Source organism: Glandiceps talaboti, chromosome 15, assembly GCF_964340395.1.
Source record: "Glandiceps talaboti chromosome 15, keGlaTala1.1, whole genome shotgun sequence".
Classification (NCBI taxonomy): domain Eukaryota; kingdom Metazoa; phylum Hemichordata; class Enteropneusta; family Spengelidae; genus Glandiceps; species Glandiceps talaboti.
In genome coordinates, this window is record NC_135563.1 from 19472954 (window position 1) to 19487496 (window position 14543).

Below are 14543 nucleotides of genomic sequence, written 5' to 3' on the forward strand. Positions count from 1 at the left end.
AAAAACAACAAGAAAATTGTACAGTATGAGCATTGATGTAGGGATATATCATCTTTCACAATGTACCTTTTACATGTGTTACCACTTCAACATTACATGACATAGTACAGATCCTGGAGATAAAGGGAATCACAGTACAGCCAGCCATGAGAAGAATAAACCAAATATGCTACAGGCAGTCCAAATCTACTATGACGTGTATGCTGTATGTGGAAAGTCAAGCAAAATTGTAGCTACTGTGGCATTACATGTAATGGTCAGATTTGTTACAGCATAAAAAGGGAGTGTTTGACAGAAAGCTACACAATGGTCATAAACAATCAAAGCCAATCATTTGGCAAGTTGAAGTTGTTCTACTGTTCTACAGGTGTGTCCACAATACAAGGAGGATATCTTAAAAATAACTTTTAATCATGTACTGTAAACGTAGTGTAATGGTTGTAGAGTGTTATGATTACATCTTGTATTGTGGAAGATCAGTCTAATAGGACACTGCATTTGATATGGCTGCATATTGAAAGTACTGTATCTTTTTTTATTATTTAACACCATACTTATACAAATGGATCGAGAAATTAGATGAACTATACAAGAAGGGATTAGTGCCATCTACATTTTACTATTCTTGCAAGCCAGAGCACCTATTTCTACTGAAATAAGTAGGTGTCGTAAAGACGCCTGTGGTTTATGATCTTGACATTTTACATGTAAGACAGAAAATCATTAATAGAAACATTAACCAAGAAAAGGATCATTGCTTTCTTCAGTGTGCAGTCTGTTGTCCAGTAGATTAAATGTACAAAGTGAATTTCAAATCAAATCAAATTAACAAACAGATTTACCTGTGGATATTGAATGTTATAACAAAAATAACTGATTTTCTGTTTCTGTCATTTGTAAAAAAAATTTAATGTTACAACAAAAACAACCGATTTTCTGTTTCTGTCATTTGTAAAGAAAATTTTATGTGATAAGAAAGAAGCATAATTGTATCTATAAAAACTTATTTGTGTTATGTTAAGTTTGTGTATAAATTTTCCAATGTTGGTAGTACATGTCTTTGACAACGGAAAGAAACTTTCTGCTGTTTATGATCATGCACATAGAAACATCTGTTTATGCATTTGTGGCAGAGAAGGATAATTTATGACAGAAAACAGTTATAAAACCTTCCAACATTATTTTGGTACATAATAGATACCTGTAACATGTTCCTTGACTGATAAAGAACTATGATGTCATAGGTCAACACATCTTACAATCTTGATCAAATGAACATGTAACTGTATAGAACCAATCATAAGTGACTAATCATGTGATGTCATAGAACCAATCATAAAAGGTGATATGCTAATATCTTCGGTTCACAAATCGTAGCCAAAACAGTTATCAAATGAAGTAAGTGAGGTGTTTTTTTCATTAAATTGAATGGACATATTTAGTATGTTTTGATTGGTGTACAGTTCTTAAACTATTGTATTGCCACAATTTATCAACCAGTTAGTGTTCTCCTTTTATTTTCATGTAGACAGTTTTTTATTTTCTGTATGTATAGATATTTGTTGTGAAATACAAGATGAAAACCATCCCAATATCATTTCAGCACAACTTCTCAAATAAATTAGTATTGGTCAAAGATTACTATATGTCTCTATGTCTCATCTCTGTCAATAGTTGTAATTTGTCTGAGAGAGAGAGAGAGAGAGAGAGAGAGAGAGAGAGAGAGAGAGAGAGAGAGAGAGAGAGAGAGAGAGAGAGAGAGAGAGAGAGAGAGAGAGAGAGAGAGGGAGAGAGAGAGAGAGAGAGAGAGAGAGAGAGAGAGAGAGACAGACAGACAGACAGACAGACACAGTCATTAACATCATGTCTTTGTAAATCAATCACAAAATTCTACCAATGATAGTTCCTCATAAAGTTGGTGTTTATTGGGGCAGTTATGTAATATCCAAATATTGTATATTTTTCAGCTCAGGATGCTACTTATACACTGTTTACGTCACCATAACAGTTTGGGTTCACTGATTGGATGAATAACTTTTTGTGCTGATCGAGAGACTTTGACAAGACATGGTTTAGTTAGAGACCACAAACTAAATAACATACTAGTAATATTTTTGTTTCTATAAATACTCACCCATACAAGTATGGATGAATATATATATAGAAACATGTATATCCATGCATATATCTGTTTGTTTGCTATCTATTTGTATGTATGTATGTATGTATGTTTGTTTGTTTGTTTGTTTGTTTGTAACACGATTTGTGGGCTCACTGTGTGAGCCACAGGTACTCGAATCAATCTGTATGATTTTTAGAAAAAATATGTATGGCAAATAAGAAATGTTTTTAAATACCATACATATTTTTTTAAAAATCATACAGATTGATTCGAGTACCTTATGATGTGAGCCGCAGAGCTGCAGTACGCCACATCCGTTCAAAAGTGGAAAGTCGTATTATGGGTTGCATGACGTCACAGGCAGGCGTGGTGAAATTTTCAAAATGGCCGACAACAAATAAGTCAGTGAACTTTCAGAGGTTCTGTCGCTCGTGACTCTGGCTGGTTTATTCGTCGTCCTTTGAATAAGAAGCGAGCTGGATGTCTTCAATGTCTCCATGAAAGTCAATTGGAGGAATCAGTGAAATCTTGCGTCCGACGAAAAGCCCGAACGCAAGAATATTGACTGCCAAACTAGCCAAGGTTCTTCCTTGCAGGCGAACTGCACCCACACACAAGGCTGTATGCTGTACAGTGAAGTGGGGGTCGAAGGAAGCTGAAACTTTCTTGTGCTTTGTCAGCTGAACTGCCACCATGTCGTTTTTATTCAAAAAGATTTTCAGACTCGGCAATGATAAGAAAAAGCCGAAGAGCTATAATAATTTGATTAGGGACAAGGACCCTTATTCACTATGGGAAAAAATAAGTGAACTTGGAGATGGTGCTTTCGGTAAAGTTTACAAGGTACGTATGCAGGTCCTTCCTTCTCTGTGGTATTTGATTGTTGATGTAGTTCGTTTGGGCAGCTCGTGGTCAGTATTATGTACTTGATACCCCTATCTTGAAGCCCTGTAATATATACGATCAAAATATTGTATCATTATTTCCACATTAGTTGAAGAACGGAAGTGATTTACGCAGGTTAGCAATATATTGGAAGTCATACGGTTATGGTGATCATAAATTTAGTTCCTCCCACAGAAGTACCCAACTTTGTCGTATGGGAGTTTCGATTACACCTTCCCCTTCCATTTACTGTAGTGTTGGAAATATCACCAACAAGTAGATGCTGTCTCGTCTGATTTTATGAGAATTTGAATGACAGACTTGGAAGCCTGACACTTTTGAATTTATGAATCTTTAGTCAACAAACGTTTTCAGGTGATTTATTTTTGCCCAATCTACGACATGGTGCAACACTACCACACAGAAAGTGATAGACGTTTAATGATTTTGGTTTATTTGGTTTATTTTATTTATTTATTTTTTTAATTTTTTTTTTTTTTTTTTTGTGGGGGGGGGGGGGGGGCATTTCCACATATGACAAGATTATATAGGAGATATGTATTGTGTACAAACAACGTAATATCCACTAGTAGCTACAAAAGAGGTACTAGTTACCAAAAGTGTGTTATTGGTCCAAGAACAGTCTAAACAGATATGTCTTGCAGACAGTGTCATACTGTGGAAATGGTATTAACTTTAAAGAAAACAAAAAGGATGTAGGCATCCTGATTCTTGAATTTCATTCATAACATGTTGAAAGACATTGTTTTGTGTCATCATACAGCATTGTAGTGAAAATACAACTTTACTACTAACCAGTAATTCCTTGTCATTATGATTTACTACTGTGCAATGCTACATAGAAATACTATAGTCTAGAATGTGAAGGGGTGGAACAACTGTGATTAGTGAAAAGTTTCCAACCGTCAATAAACTATTTGCCCTCATTACAAAGCAGTTGTGGTTGGATAGCCATACATAATAGAGTAGTTTATTGTGAAGGAAAGTAATTACACAAAACAATTGGAGAAGCTGAATATTGTTAGAACTAAAATCTCCATTGTTTGAAGTAGTAACTGTTGTATAGCTCAATGATTCCCTGAAACACAAGCAATGTCATTGATGTGTCATTTAGTATAACTGTTTTCTGTTAATGTTGTTAAAGAGGGGAGAACCATATGTTATAAATGTAGTTGGTGAAAACTGTTGGTGATGATATCATAGAAAGTGAAATCTGTGCTGCAAACAATTACACAATGTGGAAGTCATCAAGTGTACCAATACACCCATACAGGAAGTGTTTAGAATTTCCATCTTTACACACCCTGTTCACAGTTCAACTTAAGTCACATAGTAACAAATGGAATTTGTATTGGTGCAGGCATTTAAAGAGTTGGTGTGTTTTAGTTATTAGGTAAACATGTCCAGTGTTGCTGAAAATAATGTGTTACATTTGTAATGATCAACACAGTTTTGTTTGCTGTGGCATAAGTAGTGTATTTGTGATGGGTGGGTCTTTGGACTTTACCATGTATCTTCAATCATACATTGTAGACAGGCTATGCTGCAATGAAGACAACAAAGTAAACAGAGTGTTTGAACAAGGATATTGGATGTCCTAACTAGATACTGTGTGTAACTATAAGTAATCATGAAGTGATCTAGAAGAAGCCCTAAATCCACAGGTCCTTGCATAGCTCAGCCTTTTTCATATGTTGGAGAAGAAAGTTCCCCAGATGATCACATTTATGTTAGACTTTGCAATCAATGGGGTCATCTGGTTTAGACTTTGAACATAAACTGTAAATAAGGAAATAGAAGCAAACATTTATAAACTTGTAAGGGGTAGGGTTACTTGTTAATGAAATTAGGCTATCCAGAAGGGGGAAGGGGTGGTGGTTGTGGTGAAGTGGGGTGGGGTTGACCAGTGAATATTTTACCCACTTTCTACTCCATGTTCCAGGTCAATTCTATCCGCCATGTTCCAGGTCAATTCTGTGCTGTCCTGCTGTGTAGTATAAAGACTACATATGATAGAACACATGGTTTTCTCTAAATCATGCTGTCATTATTGTAACATGATAGTAAAAGTATTTTATTTCAGTTCATTGTCATATCTATGTCAGTGAGTAAGTGTGTGAAAATGCTGAAGTACATGTAACTTGGCACTAGCCCTTGATTTGTTGGAGGCCATTTGATTTAATCCCTTGATTTTAATGGAGGCCAGACCAGACCTTGATTTCTTTTGTAGACCATAGGCATCTACTGTATTCTACCATATCAGAAATCCCTTGCCCCTTCTTGTACGACCTAGCCCAGAGTTTTCTTGGTGACACTATCTCAAGCAGCTCTCTGCACTAAGTGAAAAGAGCAGATACATGTAGTGTAACATCAAGACAAGTCTCCTTACAATAATACAAGTTGATAAATATTTGCGTTTATTTCCTTATTTGCAGTATGACCAAAGCTTCAATTTTGTTTCCACTCTCATTTTCCATGACTTGTGGTACAATCAGAGTTTTCAGATTTTGTGGTTGACTGTTTATGAAATTGCAGTGTGGGCAATCACAGCTTGAGTATATTGCATGTAATTTGTATTTAAAATTCAACTAAAAGGTAAAAAAGTGGGAAACTGGTGTTCAGCTCTGTTAGAATAGAGATACACAAATGTAGTGTAATGACGATGATGATGATGATGATGATGATGATGATGATGACGACGACGACGACAACGATGATGAACAATGACAAGATGATGACAACAATTTCTAGCTCCCACTAGTATTTACAGTTCCCCTCTACAGTTCTGCTGCTGTGTAAGCAGTCTTTAATGTTCTATATATGTTTGACCAATTAAAATATTTTATGTGTATAAATAATGTCCTGCCATTACCACAATTACAATGTGTTCTATAAGTATCATTAGTATTAGTAGTTTGCTAAGGTGTGATAAGCCATTATACAGAGGTGTTGTTCCAATCACCAAATCACACCTTATTTTCCCCAACTGTAATTTCTATAAACCTTAAATTGTTGTACATTTACGTGTATGTACTAACTTTGAGAAAAGTATCAGGAAAATGCCATTTAATGAAAATCAGAAATGTACAAAGTATTAATACAAATGAGATGTCATGACGAAAACTAATTCACCTATATTGAGAAGATCTTTTATCAAAACCACAATATTTTTTTTATTTGGATAATGGTTGTACTTCGAGAAAGCCCTTATCTTTGGATTTGACTGACTTCAGTATCACCTGGCATTGAAAACAGAGAGAGTTTTACTTCCTGGTTTGCTGTGACTCACCATTGACAGAATCAGAGGTACATGTATCTATTGATTGTGAATGCAGGGCTGAACCCTCTGTTGAAATTTTAATTTACATGTAAAAGTTGCTACTTGTATTGTTAGGACTTAGGAATGTCGTTATTTAAGTCCTTCTGACATATCTAAATATAGTAAAACATGTCAGGTAGATAGTATATATCAACATACAAATTGCAAGTAGGGCTTGTTTATGACGATGTGATTCCTTCAAATCTGTCACAGTGACTAAGCATCGGAAATAGCCTGTTTCTTCTGATGTGTATCAAAATTAATAGTGGTGGCCTGAAATCAAGTTACTGACAAGGGTTATCCCGGTGATTACATAAGACAAGGATTGGGAGTCCGATAATTGTCATTGTTCAGATTTCCTATACTTTTGACATTATGCGGTCAATAGTATACATAGGTTTGTCAAGACTTGTTTGAATATATTCCAGCTATGTCAAGTATTGCATGCTTCATAAATCACAGATTTACAATGTAAAACATGAATGATGACTGAGTATTTAAAGGCCTATGTTCTAACAGGATTGAAATTTCTGCATGAAAAACAGTTGTCTGGCAGACATATAAAAAAATAATCTGATCTAATTCTTGAGATTTTCTTGATAAAATTATACTAATGTGAGAATGTGGGATTGAATCATTGGCCTTTAAAAATTGCAACATAACTAGATTGATTCTCATAGCCTAAGACCATTGTGTCTTCTGTCAAGTACTAGAGTACTACTTAAACTGGAAGGTACTATAATATAATCTATCAATATTCCACTAAGTATTGCATTATGGTAATGCCAGGAAGAATGGAAATGATTGGGTTTCTGTTGCCAAAGTCCTACATGTAGAAATATGTTTGTGACTGTCTTCATCCAATACAAGGAGGTGGGAGTGGGGTAGACTTGTAAGATACGTTGTCATTCCACCCTCACTAGCCTGCTTTGTGAGGGCGCCCTGTCATGGTGTACCCTACAGACTAGGAGTAGGGGTGAAAACGATGGAAGTTTTGAGGGTTCATCCTGTATAGTTACAATCAGCAAACAGTACACACATACAGTTGAAACATTCCATTTGTGTGATGATGAATAAAACAAGTGAATACCAGTATAGAGTTGCCAATGAATTCATGACAAGGTTCACTGAACATTGTATAGAACTGAAGTCATTATTTCTTATCTAATGAGAATACATCATGGAGTTGACATTGTGTGCCTTATGGTGAAATGTAGGAGTCAATCTATAGTCATGGTTGAGAAGGAAATATTGTATCCACCACTTGTTAGAGGTTGGTCCTGTGATCAACAATGATCAACTTAATCTGTGCAGTTATTCAAGTTAGATTTAGATTTATCAAACACTGATGTGAATAAAAATTTCATGGCCTTGAATGCATACTGTTTTTAGAAAAGATAGTTTTATTGGTAGACTGCCTTGAATCCATGCTTTCTTGTTCTACTGCAAGCCATTCATGATTCTGTCCTGTTGCTCTTGAGGTGAGCAGGACAGTATGCACAGACACTGACAGCAAATGCCTTGAATGGACCTGTTTTTGGTACTAGCATATCATATGTGTTTGTGAGAGTTAATTCTGTCAAGTGTAGTTATGTCTGCAGACCGTAGTAACAACATACTTATAGAAGCCACAAACATTTCTAAATGTTATGTTCTCAACTGTAGACATGGTTTATACAAGTTTACATACAAACTAGTCCTGCAAATAACATAACATAATACATATTTGTCTTTTGTTCCTGTATTGCCCCCAACACATCGGGGATCTTTTAGTGTAAGGAACACAGAATGGCCTCTATGGGAGTGGTGGTAATAACAGTAGAATGCATACAACAATCACCCTGGGTTCATGCAGGGCAAGAGCGGTATAGTGCTAATGTGGTATACTTTAGGAATAACAAAACAATGTATATCTGTCCACTGAGTTTGCTCTGTTAGATTTGAACACTGTGCCCTTTAAGCCAATTTGATGTACCTTTGACACACAGCTATTTCAGATTACCCACTGTGTTTCTGTAGCCCATAATGGGTGGGTGACTCACAAAAACCCCCAGTATTTATTATTTTGATATGCATTAAAAACATATTGTCTTTCATTAGTGGAGACACTGGAGGAGAACAACAAATCCTCAATTCCATGATATACTACATGGTATTGCAGAAGTGTGTGCTCTGTGATTAATTAAACATATATTTGCAGTTAGTGTTGTGATGAATTTACCGGTAACCCCCAGATTGTCTTCTTTTGTAAAACATACAAATGTTGTGTGACACGACAAATGGTTTCTACAGTACCACCATACATGGTTTTGAAAGGTACATTGTATACCTTGAGAATACTAATGTTTTAGAAGTACACAGCAGGAAATCGAAAAGATTTGATTATTAGTATGTGTGACAGCTACATTGTACTCTCTGTTTTGGATGATTGTACCTGTACATCTCATCAATTTTGTGAAAATTGAGTATTTTAATGATCAACAGTGAGTGTCAACGAAGGTCAGGGTTATTGCAGTGTTGTATGATTAATGTGAACTAGGTCATTGCAAGCACACACACATTTTAATGTAACATGTTCATACACACACTAACTTTTATATGCATGCTTGCACACACACGTTCAATACTAACAACATGCATACAGGTATGTACACCAGCACAGAGGCATTCATGTGTATCATGTGTATGATAGTATGTACATTTGTATACACACACACACACACACACACACACACACACACACACACACACACACACACACACACACACACACATAAATGAACACATGTACACACACACACACATACACACACACACACACACACACACACACACATTGTACACACATTCACTTACACTTGCTAACAAATAATATTCATAAACGTGCATGCACACCCACCTTCATGCATACACAAAATGTCAAATGCAACAGAGATGCATATACGTACTATACTGTCAGACACAGACACATGTAGACAGACACAGACACACACACACACATACACACAAGTACAGTTTTAGTTTTATCTGTTGAGATACGCTTAAGGATTAAGAATATGTCAAATAAGTTAATATCAGATGAAATATTTTCTTTCTCTTCTTTGTAATCGTAAGTTGTTCCACTCAGTTATACATATCTAACCTGCTTGGAATAAAAGCAATCACACTTCATCATATTAACAGGTGGCATAAATACATTTTGACAAATTCACCATGAATAAATATCTTTTGATTTTGTTACCTGCACAATTTCCCCAACCCTTCACCTTTTGAATATTAACCTTGATGTCAGAAGAAATAGTCAGCATACACATCAGTGTACATTTAGAGTTTCAAACAAGTAAATATACAGAGCTGAACAAACCTTCCTTCTGTGTATCTTTCTATAACTAAACACTGTAAATACATGTACCAAACTAATGATGCTGATCATTATCTTTGAATCTTATCCCTAATCAACAACCTTGGGGTAATGTTTAACTAGTTTGCCCCCATCATCAAGGAACAAAGAATATTGATAGCTGTAATCTATAGTACACCCTCCAAAATTCAGTTTATCACAGTACTAGTATCAGTTATTTAGTTAGGTACTTGATAATTGAAAGAAACTGTATTTTCAGTTTATGGACACTCATCCATTTGTAGGAGCAGTGGCTACATGTACTTACATTTTTCTCTCAGTGACCTTTCGGGAGGGATAGCCAAGAATTCAAGGTGAATGCATGTCCTTGTTGTCCTGGCAACCAAAATATGTTGATCCAAGACAAATGTTAGTAAGGTTTATTGATTGAACTACTGGTGGTCTTAAAATAAGATGCATTTTGCATTTAATGTTGAGTAATCACATTTAAGATATAATATGGAATTACTATTTATTATAATAATCATGCATCAGAAATTACTGAAAATAATTTCAATAAATTGGAAACCATTTTGTCAGAAAAATCTTGCTCTAAAGCTGTGCAAAATCACATATTTAAAATGCTTAATTTGAGAGCTTACTGTATCAGTCTGGTAGAATACTTTGACATCAGAAGCAATCAATAATTTTACACCTCTCAGTTCCTTTTAATTTATTTTGTAAATGTGAAATCAATACTGTTATGTGTATTTATTAAACTCTGCTTCCTGTGGCAAATTGAAACATTGAATGTTATTACCACACTTTATCACAGTGGAAATATCTGTGTTTCTATCACTGTCTAGTATTGTGAACAACTCATTGGAATTCTAGATTACAGAATCTAGCAACTTATACACTTGTCCCCTTTTAATCAGTATTGCAGTGGGTACACAGGTATGCGAAAATACTAAAGCTTCAAACCTATGGTATCTGTGTTTAAAACACACACTTCAATAACCCAGGGTCAGAATACATTATGTAGTGTGTAGGTAGACTTGCTTTCTTGTCTACACAGGAATCTCAATAACAAGGACAGGGCCATCATCACTCATTTAGTCCTGTTCCTATAAAGTATCCTTACGATTTACACCTCTACTCACTGGTTTAGTTGGTGACCATGTTGGCATCCAGACTATCATTCATTTGAAGATGACTTTGTGTTAGCAGGCATATACATGTATTGAAGATCTGTTAGACTAAGCTGCAGTACTATGGAAATATACATTTTTGGGGTTGTTTTTGATGATCTCTCTTTCCACCCCATGGACCGTATAGTCAATTCAAATGGCTTTCTCTAGCATGACATTCTGTTCTTACTAGTAGTTAAATGTTAGATTGAAGCATTGATATAAATACTATGACATTATTGCATTCTCACATGACTTACTCTGAGTTTGTAGTAAACTGAACGAAGTAACCAATTACAACTGCCTGTCAGTGTGTGTGGTGGATTACTACTGACATGCACTGTTCATCCTTTCCCCAGCAAGAGACTTAGCTAGATTTTTGGTAGAATTTGTCCATTTGACTGAATGTGGAGAGAGAGAGAGATTTTAGAAAATGACCACATATATCATTATTAGATTTTGTAGCAAGCTAAAACCATTACACAGGAAATCATCTTAGCAAGCTAAATCTAGCCTGTCTAGTGGATGGATTTCAGACACACGGCCAGCCAGTAGACAAGCTAAGCTACTGTATGTCTAGCCCAAATTTCTAGTCCTGCACATGAAGCATAAATTCCTGGCGAGGTTGAATCAAGAATTTTGACTTCCTTGTTAATTGTTATGGAAAACATGTCGCATATTATTGACCGTACTTCCAGTCACAACATACATGTATACATCATAATTGTTATGAAAACGGATCATGATGTGGGAAACTCATGGTTAATAGTTACAAATATAGTTTATATTTTCAAAAGTTATGGGGAAATATGAAACTATGGAAATCAAATCACAAATTTCCACTTGCATCTCATTAGCATTGTTAAGGTGTCTAACAAGTCTGTATCAATCTGAATGTAAACTCTTCATGGTGCTGGTAAGATGTCAGTGAAAATTTGGGATTTAAGTAATAATTTGTGTCATTTTGACAGTGAACTGAAACTGCATGTATCTTATTTCAATATTATACTGTTTCTTTTATAGTACTTAGAAATTAAACATGGATACAGATGTATTATTTCAACTCTAGTGTTTAGCAATCTACTCCACAATTAGAAATATTTGTAGAATTTGATATTTATATACAGTTATTCCCTACATGTCTGCTAGTACATTTTGTAGCTGACACCACGTCTGTGTACTTAGAAACAATTTGCTTAAAAAGGACGCAATGGTGTGTAGTCAAAAGGCTATTAAACTCTAACCTTAACCAAACCTTTAGAAAATGTTAGATCCAATCAGCTTGCCTTTCAAAGGATTGAAAATATCATATTACAGGGCTCTGAAGCTGTATTCACATCAAATGTATGCTGTAAGTGTAAACCAAGAAAAGAAGAAAATCGAAATGGATAGGAATTCCATAGATTTGATGGAATAACATTTAGTTAACCGAGTCAAATTGTTTAGGGATTTTGACTCTCTTTCCCTTCCTGAGACAAGTCAAAATCCCCACATGATTTGACTCTCAGCTAAAATAGTGTACAGTAAGTGACTGAAACATATCATACCATCTATCTCATACACTTAAGTAAATATATAGCAGCTCTTATCTACTGAACAAGATACTGGATGTCACTCCATCTATACCACCTCACTGTTCATAGGCCAATGTTTTTAGCACCTTGAGTAAATTTCATATACATTGTAGATGTATTTATTTCAAACCAAAGACACTCGCAGGTCATTCAACCTTTAGATTACATCATAGAAACAATGTATTATTCATTAGTACAGTATTAGTTAAAAACAGCAGCTTTTAGGCTACTGTATAATGATTGGTATGTGACTAGCCTGTCTACATTGCTGGATCTGTCACTCTGCAAGACCCTGTTCCACCAGTAGAAGGAACACTAGCACTGTCACAGTAGTAGCAGAGTCACAGATTTAGTGATGTATAGTACAGTACAGTAGAGAGGTTAGGGTATGATTATTGAATATTGTCAATAATATACTTGTATGTATGGTAAATACACCAAACCATAATTAAAATGTATTAACCCAATGTATGATATCCAATAGTCTGGATGCCAACATGGTCTCTAACTATAAAACCATGAGTGAGTGGAGGTACCACACCGTATAGGAACTAGACTAGATATCCAATGGATGGACCAATAATAACCATGTTTTCTGTGATATTATGTTATAATGATGACATTCCCAGAGTTAATTCTGTCATATCATATTTTAGACATATGTGTTTGTCATTTGTATTGAGAGTAGACAGAGTGGGAAGTTTCAGCATGTTTTCAATTACTCACAAAATTAATGAAACAAGTTGTCTCGTACTTCTAGCATATTGTGACTACATCATGTGAAAGCAAAAGAGTGATTCAGCTGCCTAACAATGTAGTAATTTTAGCCATCTGATGACGTACTGGCTTAACATGACCCTTCATATTTCTGCAGACTACCTTGAAAAATGTCCATTTCAAAACACTTGAGGGCTTTCTGTGGGTAAAACAGGTTTCCATGCCATAGCTACATGTAAATGTATATAGCCATAAATGTATGTGTATATGTGTGGAATGAGTTTCTGCTAATTGGTAATGTAATTGTACCCAGATCTAAAGTGCATCTCTCCTATTTTCAGAAAAAGATAATAAACTTATGGCAATAAATCCTAATGAAGGAGGAGAGTGGTCTGGTGTAATGTAAAACCAGTCTAATAAAAAAACAGTGTCTTGAACTTACGTGTACATTACTTTGATGATTTCAAAACAAAGTGCAAATAAATGTTATAATTGTTGAAAATGGTAGTCTAGTTGTACGGAAGAGAACTTGTTTGTTCTCATTCTGTCTAACACATCTACTGTATAAGCGGATCACCTTTGACATTTGACATGGTTTTTGCCAGGGAGTAGGAAAGTTACCACATTTCAGTCATTGTAAACAGACAGGCTATCCTGTTTTTTGATTCCCGACTAAAGGTCAAAGGTTACTCAGACAATGCCTACATGTAATTTGATAATGTCCTGATTGTTCACTACAGTTTCATTTTACACAGATCTCATATTTTATCCAATTGATAAGAAATTGGTTACATGTATCTCTAATTTTCCACTTTGTATATACTGGTGTGGGTTAATTTTTATTTGAAAGGTAGGTCAAACTCATATTTCTATCAATTATCACAGCATGGAAAGACTTACAAATATATCAGTTGCAAAACGTAAACAAATTGTGAAATATTTTATTGTAGTTATAAATGTGGCCCTTCATACTTTAGTCAGCCTTGTAACGTTTTCATTGTCTGAAACCTTGGGCAGGGTGTTTAACCCCTCCCTTAAATTTTGACTATTTTGGAAAAGGAAAATCACAGACTTAACCCATTTACATGACATTTTGACCAGTGCTGACCACCGATTTGACCCATTAACAGCCCACGAGTGTGAATTTCTCCAATACATGTACAAACAGTACATGATTCCAGTAGTCTAGTTCCTATACGGTATTGTTACAATTTACACCTCCACTTAGTTAGAGACCACGTTGGCACCCACCCAGACTATGATTTCAGCTACATGTACGCTGGCGACTGACTTGACCTGATGAGGGCTAAAACTGTCAGGAGAGTTGTAATATTACTGAGACAAATCCAGTGCAGAATAAGCAATATTTGAAGTA

General features: G+C 35.3%; 1 protein-coding gene across 3 annotated transcripts in view; it reads left to right on the forward strand.

Moving 5' to 3' along the window:
* Nucleotides 1-2516: 2516 nt before the first annotated feature.
* LOC144446132 (serine/threonine-protein kinase 10-like) overlaps nt 2517-14543 on the forward strand; it is a 38463-nt gene continuing 26436 nt past the window's right edge. For all 3 annotated transcript variants that reach the window (XM_078135847.1, XM_078135848.1, XM_078135849.1), the window contains exon 1: nt 2517-2965. In XM_078135847.1, the coding sequence (XP_077991973.1) occupies nt 2816-2965 (150 nt within the window). In that variant the 5' untranslated portion in view covers nt 2517-2815. The remainder of the gene's footprint in view (nt 2966-14543) is intronic.